Raw genomic sequence first — 19,397 nt, 5'->3', positions numbered from 1 at the left:
ATTTGCTTAACTGATGAAAGCAGAGGGTATCATTACACGTCTAACGCTGTCTCCTAAGTGTACTTTTTTTTTTAAAAACTTTTTTTGTTGAGTTATAGTCATTTTACAATGTTGTGTCAAAGTGTACTTTCAATTCAGTCCAGCTTTTATGACACAGTGCCTACGTATCCAGAGTATCTTTGGTTGGCTGTAAAACATACATTAAGTCCTTTGGTTAACTGATTTCAAAACAAACTGGATCTCTGAGATGCTGTAAGCTCCTCCCAGGCTGTCATCTAGCAGAGGGAGGGTTCAAAGAGCAGTTTATGATTCTACCTACCTAAAGCCACATACTCCTCCTCACTGGTCTTCTTTATGTTGATCACATCTTTCTCATATTCTAAATATTCCAGGAATGTTTTCACAGGCAACACGCCATCCTTAACATCAGAAAACCGGACAGCAGTCCTGCTGTTCTCTTGTTTGTACTTCTCTAATAACGCCTGGAGCTTCAGGAATTCTTTTTCATCAAGCCTTAGTAACACAGCCAAGTCCTTAAAAACAGGAAAAAGAGAAGTTCTGAAGAGACCACATCCCTTTCCATGACTCTGCCTTATGTGTCAACACTGTCCTCTAAGCAAAAGATGACTTTTTAATTAATGTGATGTGCTTAAAACTTGACTCTCGTGGGGAGGGTATAGCTCAAGTGGTAGAGCGCATGCTTAGCATGTATGAGGTCCTGAGTTCAATCCCCAGTACCTCTTCTAAGAATAAATAAATAAACCGAATTACCTCCCCCCACCAAAAAAAAAAAAAAGAAAGAAAGAAAAGGAATGGAAAAGAAATTTAAAAAAAAATTTGACTCAATTCATGAGTACGTTATTTAAATAAACTAATCTTGAAACACTACGTATTACTGAAAGTACCATTTTTAGAAAGTTTCCTGAGATTATACTCTCCTAAAATGTCTGAATTTTAATAAATATATATTATTGCTTAATCAGGAAAAAAATTTTAAGGGTGTCAACTGAAACTCTTGTGATTCTGAGGAAACTTAAGAACTATCTGAATGCATAAACACTGTAAAATAAAAGCAGTGGAAAACAGTCCTCACTGTATCTACATATAAATCCTCTGTGGCCCCTCAGGGATGGAGAGATTGAAAAGTCACACACGTACACACAACACACACGGTTAAAAGACCATAAATTTGCCACAGCAAGCAGAACTTTCTTCCCCTCACGCTACAAGATTAAAGCTGCATTCTTAAACAAGAGCAGTTTTATTATTTATTTACTTATGGTTGTTATTTTTAAAAACAAGTAGAAAACCCCAAAATGCTACTGAACACATACAAGCAGTTCAATGCCAGACTAAACTTATACACAAGCTTATATGAACTAGGTCCCAGAGACAGCAAAAATGAGTTCATTCAGATCTGAATTTTAGTCCTGTATGTACAAAATTAACCATCAGCCTAGAAGCTGACTGCTGCTTCTTTTAAGGATCCAGACAAGTTTACAGCAAAATATGGTTTCAGTTCTTCCAAACTGTTTTAAAAATGCAAAAATAAAAATAAAAAATGACAATCTGCCAACTGATTTTTAAAATTCTGTAATTGTTTTATTCACTATATTGGGACTATTGTGTGGAAATGAATTCTACAGGAGATTATTAATGCCATATATTTCACTTTCCTTGGCAGGGTTCAAGGAAGAGTTTGGATTTTACTTAAAAAAAAAATTAGGCATTGATAAATCTATGAAATGTCTAGGCAAACATGTAGCCATAACTTAATCAACTCAATCTTTCCTGTTGCTCAAAATGATTTTTAACTATTGGTAAAGTAGACAGCAGAACAAAAGTTCCTGAAAAAAAATGGCTTTGTCATTTATAATGGCAATCACAGAATATTACTGTGAACAAATTGTTAAAATACTTTATAAAATCCACCTATACTTAAAAAAAAAAGTTGGAATGTGTAGGTTATTTCCAATACAGAGAGTAAAACCTTGCCTCATTTTTCTGTTTAAAAATCTTTATTTATGTATATATATTTATAATAAAAGCCATCCACATTAAAACTCAATTAACTTTCAGATATACCAGATAAGTTTTTTGAAAGCATTACCAGGGATGTGACAAATCACTAACATCACCTTAATAATAATTTTCCTTTAAATAAGTAAAAGACATGAGGCCCTGAAGCCAGACAACCCGCCCCAAGGTCACCCAGTAACTAAGGGAAGAGAGGACAATATTTCTCTCTATTCCCTACTAAGAGAAATTCTATTTCTCTGCATGGAAAGTAAGAATTTTGTATATTCTCCTCAGAAATGAGCGATATTGTATTGTAATAAAGATTACAAGGTGCTATCATATCACTTCCTTACATTTTACAGAATAAAAACACAGATCACTTACTACAATTATTTTAAGCACTTTGATGTAAGATAGAGTATTTTTTAAATGCATTTCATTATGTAGTAAACAACAGAGCAGTGTGAGTTTGCTGACAACCACATAGAAAAGCTGGTCTCCTCTGTTTAAGCAGAATCACTTTTTTTCTTTAAAAGAAATTAAAGTTTTGCTACTTCAGTAATTTGTATAAATTTTACTTGGCAAATCCTGTCCAGAAGAAGTTGTATTATAAGAAGTAGCTTTAAAAAATAGGTTAGGAAAAACCCAAATGCTTTTAGGTACTGAAAATGGATTAATAATAAATTCAATATTCTAGCATAAATAATATAAATTTAACAGGAAGGCACAGAAAGCCAACAGGGGGGTCTTGTAAAGAAAATAAAACTCTGCACTTAAAAAAAATCTTAATAATCTACTTCTTTACTACCAATTAAAAAAACTAAAAATAATCAAAGGGATTATTTTGTATAATGAGTAATGGGATTACTCACATTATCAGAGAATGGCGTGTCTGAATGAAAATCAAGGGAATTTAATTGACTGACAGACTCATAAAGATGAAGTAATTTCAATTTACTGGCACAAAACTGTAGCAATCCTTCATCAACAGACTCAAGCTCTAAAAGGTAGAAGGAGAAAATACATTAAAGAGATATATTTAACAGACTGGAAAAAAAGGCTTTTCTTTCATTAAATCTCTTAATATTACATAATTCCTTGAGGTTCTATTTTATTAAATATTGGGCAGCTTAAGCTATAATGGATTAAGATGGTAAAAATTTTTCCATCATGGCAAAATATCTGAATTTTTAAATGGAATAAGGTGCTCTAAGAGCAGGGAGGAGAAAAGAAAGAAGAAATATATCACTCAAATTTAGATGAATGATTTGGAGACGGCTTTGAACATATTCTCCCTCACCCCATAACTCATACGTTGTCTATTATGCGCACATCCTGAGAAAAGACAAACAGAAAGTTGCCTGGCTCTCCTTATTACCACGGTGTGAAAGATGTAATAATGCAGGCAGAAACTGTGGACTGTCACAGTTGTATCTTCAAGAAAGGCTGACAAAGAGACCAAAAGTAGAATTCCATTTAATATCCTCCATCAATTAGTTTTTTTCCAAGATTAATGCTGGAAAAATACTCTCTGTATAATATATTCCTGTATGATAATTTAAATATTTCTAATACAAAACAAATATTTAAACTTTAAAAAGGCAGACACTGAAAACTCCCAGGAATTCTGATAAGGAATCCAGTAAGATGGAAGACTGAGTTCTTACAGCCACGATAAAACTTAGTATACCAAATGACATTTTTAGGAATCTCATTTATAGGGAGAACCTGAAACTAGTTATAGAACTCCAACAACAGTGTTTGGTTCACTCCCAGGCCAGTAAAAGATAATTTTTAATTTAATTAATTTTGATATTTTGTTAAAGCCTTGAGAGGTGGGGTGACTTTGTAAGTGTACTGTATTTTTTAAAAGAGGTATTTCTAACAAGTTGTGTGCAATAAAGGAGATCACTATTTACCAAAAGTCAGCTCTTCGTATGTGCTGAAGAAAAAAAAAAATCTCAAAATTAGGATGCTTAAAGACCTGAAGTAGCATATTATGATTTGTTTATTAAGCCACTTTAAGTTGGCTTAAATATAATTATAATTAAATATAAAGCTGGCTTCATATAGTTTACACAACAAACAAAAAGTCATGACTAGATGAAGTCAGCACACCACATGCTACAATTTAACTGATACTAGGAATTAAGAATAAATTAACTTTTGCTAGCTCAGCTGCACAGAACATGGAGCTACAACACAAGTTACAAATCTCATTCTTTTCCAGACAAATAAATTCTGAAGAGTAAAAACCAGCAAACTCAGAATTGATCATGTAATCACAGTCTGTGACTTTGGAAGTCCTAACTCCATTCATGAGGGACGCAGATAAGGAAATGTGGATTCCATACATTAACAAAACATTAATCAAAGCACGGATTTTTTAAAAAATCATTATCTCAGTCAAAATGACATTAAAGAAAGCCCCATCTACAGAAATCTCTCTCTTTCCATAAAGTTAAATAAAACACAGTGGCAGTAAGAGAACCTGGTCGTTTCTGCTTGCCACCTGCTAATGCGTCCCCTCGTGCCAGTGGCTTTCACGCTGCTCTAAACTGTATCACGCTGCTCTAAACTTTTCATCATTCCATACTGATAACCTTCCTCACAGTTGATGGATTCAAAAGAAAAATACTTACGGTGAGAAACAGAGTCACCATCTTCAGGGAAAGTTCAGATGAAGATCAACTGCATACAATGACCAGGGAATTAAAAAGTCCCCAATACTAACGTAGGAAATCAGCTTCCTTCTGTCTTATATATTATTCCCACATTAAACAAACATGGTGGCATCATAAGCCATAATAGCTTTCTATAATCAGTACCAAAATTTGAGGTGAGACTATATATATACCTCCAGTTAGTACAAACCCCATTACCTTGATTTTTTAAAGTGTCCATTAAAGTCTGAGTGATGTTTCTAAGGCAGGAAAATGGTAAACGTTCACTTGCCAAAATGCTTTCCAATGCCTAGAAGAAAGATATGGAGCAATTCTTGTAAACAGAAGGCAGTGGTTTGGTTTTTTAAATTTTACATTTATGCCTACACTTGCACCACCCCAAGTCTCAAAGGGACGCTCCACTTTAAAGATGTTTCCGTGTGCACACCTGAGAATTAAAGCTGCATCACGAGTAACATGTAATGCATTCCATGTCGTGCCAAATACGGTACAATGACAAGAAGTCTGGACTGAGAATGAGACAATGAGAAGGCAACTGACGTTCAACAGAATGGCCAAGACGAAACAGAAACAGAGATAAAGCTATTCACCAGTAAGAGTCTGAGTCTATACCACACAGGCATGAGTGAAAAGCAGAGGCTGCTACTGTCACGTCGATGATAAAGACCGACGACAGCTTAGTCACTGCAGCTGAGCACGGCTGGCTGGCTCCACTGGCCTTGCTAGACACGGATACTCCCCACCCCCCCCCACCGCCCCGCTTCCTGCCACTGGCAGGTATTTGTGGCACTATGTCAGTTTCCCAATTTCGTTGTTCCATGATGTAAGGTAAGAAAGGTGGTAACAAAATGAGAAGAACTGTGTGGGTTATGACCCTCCCCTTCCACGAGATGCCCTCAACTGCCTTTCCACAAGCCCACTTTGTCACAAGGGCTACCTTTAATAATGGAGATTCTGCCCTGAGGAAAATGAGAGCCAAACGGCAGTATCAGTGGAATAGAAAACTCGATTAAAAGTCCCAGAGACCTGCCTCTTCTACAATAAAACAATAAACAAGTGTTTCTGAAAAATGACTGCCACAGTGAAATGAGAGAGAGAAAAAGAAATCAGGATTCACTAAATCACCCCACTATTTCAGATGCTGTCCGTTATGAAAATGACATATTTGGTAAGATCACTGCATGAAGGTGCTTAAAAAAGATAAAGAGGAAGAAGTTGGGGCGTTATGACTAATATACATGAAACAATTAGAAAACAAGGACAGCTGTCCCTCTGTATCCAAGGGTTCCCCATCTGCAGATTCAGCCAATCATGGATTGAAAATATTGGGGAAAAAAAATCCCACAAAGTTCCAAAAACGCTGTGCAACTGTTTGTTGTGTTAGGCGTGTTAGGTGTTACAAGTAACCCAGAGATGATTTAAAGTCCACAGGAGAGCGTGCAGAGGTTATATGCAAATACACCTTTTTACGGAAGCGGCTTGAGCACCTTCAGATTTAGGTATCCGCAGGGGGTCCTGGACTCAACACCCCCACGGATACTGAGGGACGACTGTAGTCATCAGCTCTCTGGTTCTGATTAAAAGCAGAGTTCAGAGGCATCCATGAGGACTGGGTGTCACGTAAGAATTTATAGTCAGAACTTGGGCAGCATTCCAAGGGGTCTGGATAGGAGGAATGGGAGTAAAAGGAATCATAATGAGCTACCATATTATAACCAGGAGCCTGGCAAAAGGTCACAAGTCTGGCAATACCATGGGAGGCTGAGGCTGTGAGGCTACACGGCCCCTTCCACATGTAAGTGGGAACATAAATTAGTACCAGTGTCTTGAGAACAATTTATCATCACCTGGTGCAGCCAAAGACGCTCATACTCTAGCAACTCCACTCCTGGGTATACGCTCAGGAGACACTCTCGCATATGTACACCAGGAAACGTAGAAGGAATATCACACTATCACTGTAACAGCAGAAAAACTGGAAAGAGCCTAAATGTCCACTGACAGGAGATTAAACAAGTAACTGTACTCGCAGACTGGAATTCACGTAGCACAGAACGCGAGTCAGGCGCGACTGCGGGCATCAGGCGGATGGCCGACTCCCAGAAACAGTGTCGAAGGAATGAACCAAGTCACAGAAGAAGACAGCATGACTCCATGTACATAAAGTTCAAAAAAGGGGAAAATGGATCAATGTGTTTTAAAGGAGCCATACAGAAATGATGTAACGATAAAGAAAAGCAAAAGAGAAACATGAAATTCTGAACACTGGTTACCTTTGGGATGGGAAAAGGGGGTGGGCTGGAGGAGGGACATGCAGGGCTCTGGAGAGTTCCTGGTAACAGTCTATTTCTTGAGGCAGTGCTCATACACATCTCTGTCTTATTTAATTTGAATATATGTTATGTATCGGTTTGTGTATGTGTATAAAACACATGTACTTACATGTATGATAATATTACTTAATTTTTAAAAAAAGAGACAACAGAAACTTCCACATGGAAATATAAAAAAGGATGAACATGAATAAAAATACAAAGAGAAGACTTCAACCTGTCATGTTTGGAAGGAAATAGGAAAATAAAGGTTTTGTTAAGAAGGACACGTACAGCTACTCAGCAGGGAAGTTCATTAATCGCGTGCACTTACTTGCTTTTTGGTTGCAGGGTACTTAATATCAAGAATCAATTCTTTTATTTCTCTTTCAATCAAATCTAAAAAGACAATGAACCAAAGTTAAAAATTTCTACTTTTATTATAGGTGAATTTTATTCTGAGAGAAAAAAACGTGTATTTGTACTATCAGTCAGTCTAAAGGGTTTCTGGGTTCTCTTAGAAATTACTGTTTTATTGTTACAAATTTTCACACTCCCGCAATGGCCTGTTTCATCCTTTAGAGCATTTCGAGTAAAAACTACATGATTGCTTGTATAACATCACCTCATTCCAAAAAGGAGCTGCATTAGCTCATAAATGAACTGAAGTATTTTGATTGCTCCACTGAGAATAGTCTTATAATTTAAAAAATGACCTAATAGTATGCTTCGCTTTTATTAAAAGACACCTACCAAGATTAGGAGATTTTGCCTTCAGTAAGGCTCCCAGCTTCTTCACTAAGTGCACATCCTTGGCTCGTTCACTCTTCTTATCACTACAACAAGAAAGCCCACAAATCCTTACAGAATGCGAAACTGTTTCCCTTCTAATTCTGACTCGCTCCAAATTTCTTTCTCCTTCCTATTCTTTCTATTTAACTTTAAAGGTATCAGTCTAATGAGAAAGGAAAATAAAACAACAACTACAAAACAAAGCAAAACAATCAGCAAAATAAGGGACAGGGAGAAGTCAGCAGGAGGACAGTAACAGGCTGGCCCGTGACAGTACTTACCTCAGTGCTAAGTGGAAAGGAACGTTCACTGTTTTCACACTTCCAGACACAGGGTCAACCAGACAGATCTGGTAAGTCTGCGGCTGCCAACTCTGGCTGGTAACGTTATTTAAGCCCATGATTTTATAACCAGGATACAGAAGCCTGAGGAAATCACATACCAATATGGTAAAAATCTCAGCGGAAGGGGAAATGTCAAAAGCTGCTTTTATTATAGCTTGGGACCCCTACATTATTAGCGATTCAGGAGCATTTAATGCGGCAAACAAATACTAGCTGATACCAGAAACATAAACAAAGCAGAACCCGACTGACAGGTTTCCACCTCATTCAAATGTGCTAGAAAATGACATGAACACAGTCAAGCCTATCTTGCAGCGGCAAACCCAGCATTCACCTCACTCGGCATCATCACCAGGGGACCGTGAAGGGATCTCTCTTCCCGAGCCTCCAGCAGTGCAGGTGGAGGGAAGGGGACCGACGGCAGCACTAAAGCTACCTTTAACTCGGTAGCATATCGAGCCTTTTCAATCAGATTCTTTTGTTGTTTAACAAACACTTAATCCTTAATTATATCCCAGGCACTTGCAGGAAAAACCATAATAAAGGGCATTTCAATTCTCAAACAACCTGCGATCTAATAAGTAGCTTTAAAATTAAGCTTTACTTTAACAAAAGCATTCCTTTCCGTAACCAGGAAGAGGCCAGGGTTTGTGGCTTACCTGCAGTGCTTTCCCACGTTGAAAGCCCCGACTCTAGGTCCCTGCTGTGTGCTCCACACTTCTAAAATCCCCCTCCGTGGTGCATAGATCACAAGGAACTGGGCCACTCGACTTGGACCCTGAGGACTTCCAAAGGGGGAGAAGTCCCCCTTTTCTGGCACCCTTTCATGGAGATCCTCCACAGTTTGGATCCAACCGGTCTGTGCATCTCGATACCCTTGGAGACACAGAAAAGGAAAGCTACTTAGTTTTCTCATCAAGGTTTAGCAGCAGCCTTCTGAAGCACTCTGGGATATTTTCATGGGGGGCAGAGGGGTTCTCAAGAGAAGCTATAAAAGTTCATTATTGAGGGTGGGTAATAGCTCAGTGGTAGACAGCATGCTGAGCATGCATGAGGTCCTGGGTTCAATTCCCAGGACCACCATTTAAAAAAAAGTATATTATCTTTTTATTATGAAATATCTTAAACAGAAAAGAAGATAGTAATAAGGATAATAAATTTTGAATCAATCACCAAGTTATTAAAAATTAGTATTTTCTGTTTGCCTCTGATCACTGTTTTCTTTAAAAAGAAAAGTTATCATGGAGGTTTTGTGAGCAACCTTCCCTGATTCCATTCCCCTCCCTCCCCCTCTTTAAGAAATTTCTTCCCATTAAAAAACTCTGGGGAGGTTATCAGGTTCAGATTGAAAATAAAAATCCAATTAAAATATAAGAAAAGATCCAATTGATTTCCTGCAATTCAAGTCCCTTGGGGGTGTGCAGACAGAGGGCAAGCGGGCTGCAGAAGGATGGGAAGCAGGAAGATGCAGCTGACACTGCCTGCCATCCGAGGGTGGCCCCTCTCACAGGCAACTGATCCCTGTCTTTGCAGAATGGGGAGGAAAGCAGACTGCATCAGATGCAGAACAACAGGCAACAACGGCAGCAATGAACTGCCACGGTGGATTTGGACCAGCTGGTATACCTGTCTTCTATACTTTGCGAAAGTCTCCCTGATAACACACCCTTGATGTTATTGCAAAAGACAAACACCAGGGAGAAACTATGTATCTGCAGCATCCAAACCTATCTCTAAAGACACTTAAACACGTGGCTGGTAAACACTGCAGGAATCCTTTGGCAAGAAGGTAACAGTGGGCTCAGTCTGGCCCAGAGTACTTAATGTCCTCAAATCTATTTTTCCTCACAATGCTAAATAAAACAAGACCAGATTGCACTAAAATTGTGGTTTCTAACCAGTAGTCTGTGCTGACATGCTGTTAACCAGATAATTTCACACAACACGTTCTCCCTTCTTCCTTAGTCAAGGAGATTTTATTTTATTCAGGTTGACAATGTGCCTATTTTCAAGTTTCCCTTATAGTTAGGTATGGTCATGTGACTAAGTCCTGGCTAATATATTGTAGAAAAAGCTTGGTAAAGCTTCAAGAAATATCTTCAAAGTGGACCAAGTTGTCAGTTCTTCTCTTCCCCTTCTTCTGTCCTGGGATGCAGGTAATGAGGCCAGGAGCTTCAGCAGCCATTTGAACCATGAGATAACCTTGAGTGGGGAAGCTACATGGAAGGAGACTGAGCTCCTGAGTATGTCACAGTGATAACATATCAATCCTGAACTTGGCTCTGTTACTTGCAGCTAAATGCAACTCTTAACTGACACAGTTACCGAGAAGCTTAAGTGAACTGACCTAAGCATGTGGATATGGAAGCCAAGTTAGCCAAAATGGATTTTGCTAGGTTTGGCCATCTTAAATCCCAAAGACTCGACATTCTAGACTTGGGAAGAACATCTGACTCAAGCATGGCCTTGCAAAATGCAATGAACCTGGCAGGGGCAAGAAACTGAATTCAGGAATTGAGAATGACAGTAAGAATTGAAAAGAAATACAGAAGGAAAAAGTTGAAAGAGCCAAAGAGTTAGTCACACTTAAAGGATGTATCAGTTGGACTACTGGGTCAAGTGTTGCTGATCTGAGTTCACGTTAAAAAAAAAAAAGAAAAGAAAGAAAAGAGAGAATAAATAAAAAGAATTAAACAGTGTTATTAACCAGAAGTGAAGAAGGATAACATTGCTCAACTATTGGGGTAAAAAGCAAATTAACTTTTTTCCTGGATTTTTATAAGTACCTTTCCACATGCGTATTGCAATTCCTCTAGCTACATCCAACAAAATAACTCTGCCAAAATCATCTGTTACGGCTGCCAGTGTGTTACACGGAGACAGACATATACTTTCACCATGGCGTCTAGAATCTGGAAGTCCAAATCTAATAGTTAAAAGAAAATAAGAAACTCAAATCAAAGTCCGATCCTCAAGTATATAAAAGAATAATGAATGCATTAACAAAACAGTCTGCATCTATTTTTATATAGAGAAAAATGAACCTTGTATGGATTAATAGATAATTTACTAACTAATCTACACCAAACATTTTGCAATACAAATGCATAAAGGAGTTTCTCCTATTATAAAATAACAACACCTAAGTTTCATTTCAGAGATTTTCTATATAGAGATCCATAACTTTATATCTTCAGAGAGTATCAAGTACAACCATCTTTCCTTGATTAAGTGACAGGTCACAGGAAACAACACCCTCCTCACAGCAAACTCAATTTTGGAATACTCTGCCCCTACACAGGCATCTTTTTGTCTATTTTAAGTTCTTATTTCTAATCTGTTCTATTTTTTCCTAGATGTCATATCTTGCTGATACCAATGTACCTGCTTAAAGCAAGGACTTTCCCTCTTCCTAAATAGTTGTCTGTAAACTGCTCTTGGTCTATAATCAATTTTATTAGAACTGTGAGTAAAATAAAAGTGAAGAAGTACTGGAAAAGGCCCAGAAGAGCTCATTTTGAAAAAAGTCCCTGAGACAGAGTTACACCCCTCTTACATCTATTGGATGTAGAGGGCCACTTGGCTTATTTCTTGATTCTTGGGTGATTTTAGAAAATGTGATGTGTTATAACACAATACTTTAAAATGGGGGGAAAAAGCCATAGAAGAGAATCTTCAATACATTTTAATGACAGATAACTAGTTATATCTCTTTAGTTGAAGGACATCAAAGACAGGGGAGAGGTTTCTATTTCCCTTCACGGTGGTACTTTATGTTAGGCAATAAAAATGATTTCAGAACAAAATCAAGCAAAAATCACGGCCCCTCTCCCCAAAACCTGAGGAATCCACTGAATATCCATCAGCACTGAGGAAGTAATAAGCAAGCACAAGCCAGTGTACTGAAGAGGGCCTGGATGCACGTGGCTCCTGGTTTTTGTTTTTAAAACTAAGTACTTTTTAAGTTTCTACAACTTTCTGACAAACTAAACTTTTTACTGAAAAAAATTCAACAACCATCAATAAACCAATTTTCCTGCAACGTAAGCTAAGTGCATAGGTGTTTGTAAAAAAGCGCACTCAACAAACACACACTGAGAACCTACTATATGACAAGAAGAGAGCTGTGAATAGAACAGGCAAGGATCACCACCCTCGTGGAGTTTACATTCTGGAGGAAAGAATGAGTCCTAAGCAAATGCCTTTCAGAAGCTCCAAAGACTCAGGACATTAACAAATCAGCTAAGCACGCAGACACACCGTACATTTCTAAAATTACTAACATGTGAGAAAAGCATGATGGACTTGCCTTACAGCTAATGGGGTAGCTGGTTCAACCTTGGGTTTTTGCTTCTGGACAGCTTCTTCTTCATGCCTGCTCTTCCAACCAAGCCAACCACTGCAGGGGAAGAAAATTTAAAATAAAGCCAGGGCTGACAGCGTTTTAAAACACAGACTATCAAAACTAAGTTAAAACTAAGCGAGATACAAATTACATCATCTTAACTGTGATGTCCTTACCTGGCAGCGTTAAACAAAGCAGAAGTGAGTTTACTCGCTACAGCGAGTGCAACGTGAGATAACAGTGGTTGTGTGCTACCCTGAAAAACAGAACATTTGAAAGAGCTGAAAAATACAGCATACTTTCTAAACTAGGCTTACTTTAAAAAGGTAGAAGGTAGCAATACAATCAAAAGTTTTAACTCTGCTAGTTTAGAGGTAAAATCACTAGTGGTCTAGCTTTATGATTTCTCTTGAAACTGTAATTAATTTTAAAAATGTAAACTAGGATATTAAAATGGCATCATTCTAGAAGGGCTATCGATTTCCTATCCACACACAGCTGACTCTTCCCCTCTTTTTTCTGATATATACTTTTAGTAAGTAAAAAGATGGTTTGGACAATTCTGAGATGTGTGCTTTTTAAGCAAAAACTAGGAACTGCCAAATCTAACACCTAACCTTCCCCAGTCTCAGGAAGCAATTTTCACCACTTTATCAAGAATACTTGGCAGCCTGTTCTGTCTTTTTACCTCCTAATTTACTCAGATCCCTGGTGGGCTGACATCACTAACAACCCTAAGCTTCTGAATATTGCAGCAATATTTAAAGACAACTCAGCTAACCCTAACCCACTCAGGGCACCAGAAACAAAGAAGGCTGTTTGTTTTACGCTGACTTTAGCACCTTTTCAGTTAATCTAAAGAACTTGGAAGAAAGTGAGTTGAGACTAGCTTACACTGAAAGTTAGAAACGTAAACTGCTTCCGATCTTTCTAAGGTTGTTACCACACTCAATCTGCAAATTTACTGAAAAATCAAGAGTAGCCTTACTCATGATCAGTGATGAAACTCTTACCTCTAAAGCATAGAAGAAGCCTGTGAATGGACTGGACCCTACAGTGATATACTGAGACATGGCGGGCGGGCTGTTTTTAATTGTTGCATTAAATCCGCCTATATTGGAGGCAGTCTTCATTTGATCAAAAGCGGACAGAGTCATAATACCTAATGATAAAACAACAACACATGATTTTAATGCACTGAAATGACACTGTCATTTTAGGTCATTCAATTTTTATTTCAACTCCATTCTAAGAGATGCTAACTGCTTAGTTTCACCTAACAGACAAAAGTCATTTTTAAAAGCTACAAAAATCAATGCCATAAAACATTCATAAGACACAAAAACTGCCATCCATAATCCCTCTAAACAATAAAATATTATCAAACAAAATTTAAATAGCAATTTAAATACAAAATTCAACATGGCACAAGAAATACGGAGCCCACCAATATCTCTGGGTGTAAGCTCACTTCTTCAAGGCAACAACTCAAAGTTTCTTATGCTGCTTTCCAGAAATGTTGTATGTACATAAATGACTGCACACCAAATAAACTGATGTATGCCTTGTTTTTTAATTTAATGAAATATCAAGGAGGCATGCCTCAGTCTTGGCAATTGCTCAGAGTATTCCACTGGGCGGCCACGCCGTAACTGACCCGACCTTCTAGCGGACCTTTAGGTCGTTTCCCACCTTCTGCCACGACAAGTAACACTGCAAGATAGATCCTTGATCTTTCTTTGCAAATCCATATATCGGTTCATCTGTACAATAAATTCTCATAAACAGAAGTACAGGCCCAAAGAGGAGCTATTTTTTTTTGAAAATCTTAAAAATACTGTGACACTGCACGCCATAGAGGTGGTGCTGATTTACATTCCCAACCAAAAAGGTGAGAGAGCATCTGTGCTCCCGTATCCTTCCCAACACAGTGAAGACAAGTACTTTCAGACATCTATCTGCTCTGTAGCCCAGAAACCCCCAGCCCTTTATAACGAAGAGCTACTGTTCATGTCCCCGAGGCTCTGAGAGCAAAAGGAGACAGCCTGAATGCTGCCACCACATGCTGTGGAGCATCAGAGAAGCCAGTGACACTTAAATTCACCTGGGTGGCAGGGCGGTGGGGGTGGGGGGGGAGTGAGCTGAGAAATCTAGAAAGTATCTAGAAAGTAAAGAGCTCTCCACTAGACTGCCACGTATGTGGTCTCAGGCAGTGTCTTCAAACTTGGGTTCTCCCGGTACCTGAAGATACCTGGTTGAGAGGTTCTGAACTCAAACACACTGTAGAACGGAACATGACTTACACTAATTTTCTTATCTATGTGTTGCCTCTGCTCTGAATGCAAGTGATCAAAACCTGCATTGCTCCAGAACATGAGTCCTGAGAAAGGAGATGCCTTTCGGGAGTTCATAAGCACACCACTTACTGGATCCAGGGATTAAAGTCATCAAATGTTCCTTGTAAACGCTGAACAATTTTGAAAGGTTAGTATGCCTGTCTCATAATTATGAATGAATTCATGAGTCAATATACAAAATGTTTTTACTACATGAAAAAATTGGCCTAAGTTCTGCCTGACTCTACCAGCACAAAATCAAAGGGTGAATGGTGTTGAGTATAAACTGAAATTTAAGTTTTAAAATACTTTCTAATTTAATTGGTGGACAGATTTTAAAGAGGGAAGAAAGGAAGCAGAAAGACCAGTTAGATTTTTTCTCCCCTCAATAGTTCAGGCAAGAGAAGATGGTAGTTTGGATTAGCATACTGACAGCAGTGGACATGAGAGGTGGTCAGATTCAGGATCTACTGGGGTGCAGCAGAGACAAACGGTAGCTTGGACAAGGAGCATGAGAAAAAAAAGGAGTCAAGAATGACTCGAACGCTTTTGATATGAGCAAGAGAAGAAGAGAGCTGATACAGACCAGACAGAAGCAAAAAGGAGGCACAAGCCTGATGGGAGGATATCAAGAATCCTGTCTCAGATGTGTTAAGTCTGGATATTCAGGAGGAGTCGGAAAATGAGTAAGAAGCTTAACAAAGAGGCCAGGACTGAAGCCAAAATGGAGACGCTGTGAGTTGATTTCCTGTTCTTGTGTTTCTGACTTTTGAAAGTAGGAGGTGGAAATAGTTATTCTCAAGCATACCCCAATCTGGCTTTCATCCCCACTGCTCTACTTAAACTGCTCCCATCACAGTCAATGAAGAGCTCTAGGTCATCAAATCCAATCCACCATGTCCTTTCTTGAACTCTGTGTGGCATTCCACAGTTAACCATCCCCTCCCAAATTTATATCCATAATCCAGACCTCTTTCCTGACCTTCAGACTCATCTATCCAACTATCTACTTGGCACCTCCATTTGGATGTCCGACTGTGTCCGAAGTTAACCTGTAACAGACACAACTCTCCATTCGTCCACTCCAACCTCTGCCTTCTCCTTTCAGCCACAGTCTGATCATCCACTCAGTTGCTCAAACCTAAAAACTAAGAAATCTTTGATCCTTCCTTTTCTCTCATTTCTCACAGTCATCCCTTAGGAAGTGCCAAATACATCTCACTGTCAACTTCTCCCCAGTGCCACTGCCTCCTCCTAGACAAAGCCATCCTTCTCTCTTCCTGCAGCAAACTCCCTGCTGGTCTCCTCGCTTTCACTTTTTATTCTGCAAGCCTCTCTCTGAAGAGCAGGCAGAGTAATATTGTTAAACAGTCCATACTTAAGACTCTGGCAATGACACCCACTGCGTTTAGAATAAAACCTCAACTCCTCACCCCTATGTGATCTGACCCTAGTTTATGTCTCCATACTTCCCTGGTCCCATTTCCCGCTCACTCCTTCCAACCAAGTCACACCGACCTCCTTCCCAGTCTTCCAGGGCCTGCAGGCCTCCATGTCTGCTGCTTCCTCTGCCGGGAATGCTCCTCCTACACCTGTTCACGCGGCCTGCTGCTTCGCATCCTTCATGTCTCAGGAGAGGCCTGTGCTCACCAGTCTGCCCAGTTCCTTCTGCCTTTACTTTTCTCATGACCCTCTGCTTATTTTCTTCATGATACTTACTAACATTTTGTTATTACCATATTTATTCATTTGGTCTAATTGTTTATTTTTTGCCTCCCCATCACCAGAATGTAAGCTTCACCAGGGCAGGTGTCCCGTCTGTCTTACATTTCTAGCACCAGTATCTCTAGCCTAGGACATAATATTCATTCATTTCTTTGTTGAATAGTTAATAAGACCTTTAAATAAAGATGTACATACCACTAAGCTCAATGCACCTTCCTTTTTTTTTCCATTTTGTAGGCTGGGAGATAAATGAATAGAATAATATTTTCTATCCAATCATTTCTCCTAGCCTGTTTCAATGTCCCAAAGTTTAATTAACAGAACAGGGAAGTTACCCTGAACTGAACTCAACACTTTGGAATCTCGCAACACTTTAACATTAGCAAAAAAGTAAAGACAAATGGAAGTGTCTATCAATAAGGTGCTTAACACAGATTAGAGGCAGACCTCAGAGATACTACAGGTTCAATTCCAGGTCACCGAAATAAAGTGAATATCGCAACAAAGTGAGTCCTGAATTTTTTGGTTTCCAGTGCATATAAAAACTATGTTTACTCTCTGTTGTAGTCTGTTAGGTGTGCAACAGTAGACATCTAAAAACACAATGTACAAACCTCAATTTTAAAATGCTTTACTGCTAAAAATTGCTAAGCACCTTCTCAGTCCTCAACAAGTCATAATCTTTTTGCTAGTGGAGGGGTTGGAATATTTCAATAATTATCAAAACATGACACAGAGACACAAAGTGAGCAAATGTTTTTGGGAAAATGGCACCAACAGACTTGCTCGACACTGGGCTGCCACAAACCTTCAATTTGTAAAAACGCAGTATCTGTGGAGCGTAATAAAGCGAAACACATATAGTGAAGTCTGCCTGTATTCTGTGCAAGAAATGCAACAATAAACAAAGAGAGTTGTCTGTCAGGCATCTTCTGTTCCCACCTCTAGATTCACACTCCTTCCTTCTCTCCCTGCTGGCCCCCAGGAGCGGGGGTGCACAAGTCACTAACCTCGACTTCGAGTTGGGTTCAGACAATGGGAAGCCCCATCAGGAGATCAAAGACAGAAAGGAGAATGAAGCCAGCACAGCTATTCCGCGTGGCCACTGGCCAATAGCCATCCTGCTCTTCTGGCACGATTCTATAATTATCTCCAGTGAGCAGAATTTAGGCCTAGGAACGGTTAACAGCTGGACTGCTAATCAGCCCCGAGACGCTACTCTCCCTTGTGGTTCTCCTCTGCCACATCTGCACAGTTTCTCTGCAAATAAAACCTTTTCAATTATTTCAAGGATGCCATCTGTCTTCTAGTAGCACTCCAACAAAATGTATAGCTAGCAAAATTGTTGTGAAAGCCTCTTCATGGATTAGAGAAGGGCTACAATATAGTTGGCAGGATATAACCCTACTCATGAAAACACATCTGTACGTAACCATACACACGTTACACACGCACTGACACATGTACGTCTGGAAGGATGCTTCCCGAGAGGCTGGTGGTATCTCTAGGTGGTAGATCTAAAGGGCTACTTTTTCCTTCTTTCTTTATATGTTTGTATGCTATTTGAAAATGTTAACAAGCATCTACTACACTATAACAGGAAAAAATACGTATGTATTTTAAAATGGCATTTCTTTCTTCCCCACCCACATTTCTACGCTTAATTCAGAAGTTCATTACTTCTTACTGAGATAACTACAGCTTCCTGACTGCACCTGGCTTCTAGTCTTGACCTCCTACAATGCAACCCCTAAACTTCCACCAAAGTGATTTTTCTAACAGGCTCAGTGATACCATTCTCTTGCTCAGAATCCTTCACTGACTCTCAGTGTGGCTGGGAGAAAGATCTCAACTCCTCTGCAGAGTTTACTAGGCCTTCAGAATCTGACTCCTGCTTACACTCTGGCCTCCCTCGTGCCAGCCCTCCTCATTTCCAGCACTCAGGGCACACCTAGCACCTGCGCGCTAGACTACCCAGGTTCTCTGGGTCAAGTCCTACTCATTCTTTCAATCTCGGACTGAAGTCAACCTCCTCTTTCCTGATCCCTCAGCGCAAGGGGCTCCTCCCCTGCTCCCACTACAGCTGGTCCACCTGTCTGCTACAACAGTCGTTATGCTGGGGTACATTATTGTTTCCAAGTATTTCTTCCAACTAGCCTCCTGCTTCCTGACAGCAGAGACCATGTCGTTCCATCTCTGCATTTCCGAGACCTAACAGTCAGCCTTCATATACTGTTTGCAAGAAGAAATCTGCTTTTATCTATATTCTGCTGGTTACATTTTTATAAGACTGATCTATCTGGTAATTACATGAATTAAACTCATCTGCATAAAAATTAAGTTGAATAGTGACTGACTTAAAATTGTAACATACTGCTGCTGAGGGCATAATCATTAAAACTACTATTTCTTAAAGACATTATTAACCTATGAGAATCTCTAAGTCTGAACTACTTTCCAAATACCTCACTAAACGCAATGCATTTTTCTTTTCACGTAAGAATAAATCGGTATTTCTAACAAATGAGATACTTCAATCAAAGTCTAAGAAGTAAATTCCAAAATAATTAGAACTAGTAATGCTTACCAATACTGGCATGATCAATAATTGTGTCAATATCTTGTAGACCCCACTTCTTATAAGCCAACGGTGGTGGCTGTATGTTCTCATTGCCTGATGCTGCAGCTGTCAAAGATAAAAATCAGACAATCCAAACTTAAATAATGGAGAAAATGAAGTGTTACCAAAAACATCAAAAATGTAATAACTTGATTTATTATTCTAAAATTTCAACCAAAAATAATGAGGCAAAGGAGTGTAAACTGTGTGTAAAGTGAGA

General features: G+C 39.1%; 1 protein-coding gene and 1 non-coding gene across 3 annotated transcripts in view; both read right to left on the bottom strand.

Annotated features, from left to right (window-relative positions):
* Window positions 1-19,397, bottom strand: part of RAB3GAP2 (RAB3 GTPase activating non-catalytic protein subunit 2) — a 73,265-nt gene that overhangs the window by 22,049 nt on the left and 31,819 nt on the right. For both annotated transcript variants that reach the window (XM_031438396.2, XM_010992979.3), the window contains exons 9-20: window positions 19,145-19,243; window positions 13,510-13,658; window positions 12,673-12,752; window positions 12,461-12,550; window positions 10,938-11,077; window positions 8,811-9,027; window positions 8,089-8,232; window positions 7,769-7,851; window positions 7,350-7,414; window positions 4,902-4,992; window positions 2,892-3,019; window positions 320-533 (exon numbers count right to left, since the gene is read on the bottom strand). In XM_031438396.2, coding sequence (XP_031294256.2) covers window positions 320-533; window positions 2,892-3,019; window positions 4,902-4,992; window positions 7,350-7,414; window positions 7,769-7,851; window positions 8,089-8,232; window positions 8,811-9,027; window positions 10,938-11,077; window positions 12,461-12,550; window positions 12,673-12,752; window positions 13,510-13,658; window positions 19,145-19,243 — 1,500 coding nt within the window. The remainder of the gene's footprint in view (window positions 1-319; window positions 534-2,891; window positions 3,020-4,901; window positions 4,993-7,349; window positions 7,415-7,768; window positions 7,852-8,088; window positions 8,233-8,810; window positions 9,028-10,937; window positions 11,078-12,460; window positions 12,551-12,672; window positions 12,753-13,509; window positions 13,659-19,144; window positions 19,244-19,397) is intronic.
* Window positions 16,787-16,918, bottom strand: LOC116148741 (small nucleolar RNA SNORA36 family). Its single transcript, XR_004132304.1, has one exon. It is a non-coding gene; the product is annotated as a small nucleolar RNA SNORA36 family (small nucleolar RNA).

The sequence above is a fragment of the Camelus dromedarius genome, chromosome 21 (genome assembly GCF_036321535.1).
Source record: "Camelus dromedarius isolate mCamDro1 chromosome 21, mCamDro1.pat, whole genome shotgun sequence".
NCBI lineage: Eukaryota > Metazoa > Chordata > Mammalia > Artiodactyla > Camelidae > Camelus > Camelus dromedarius.
This window is presented reverse-complemented; position numbering and strand designations above follow the sequence as displayed.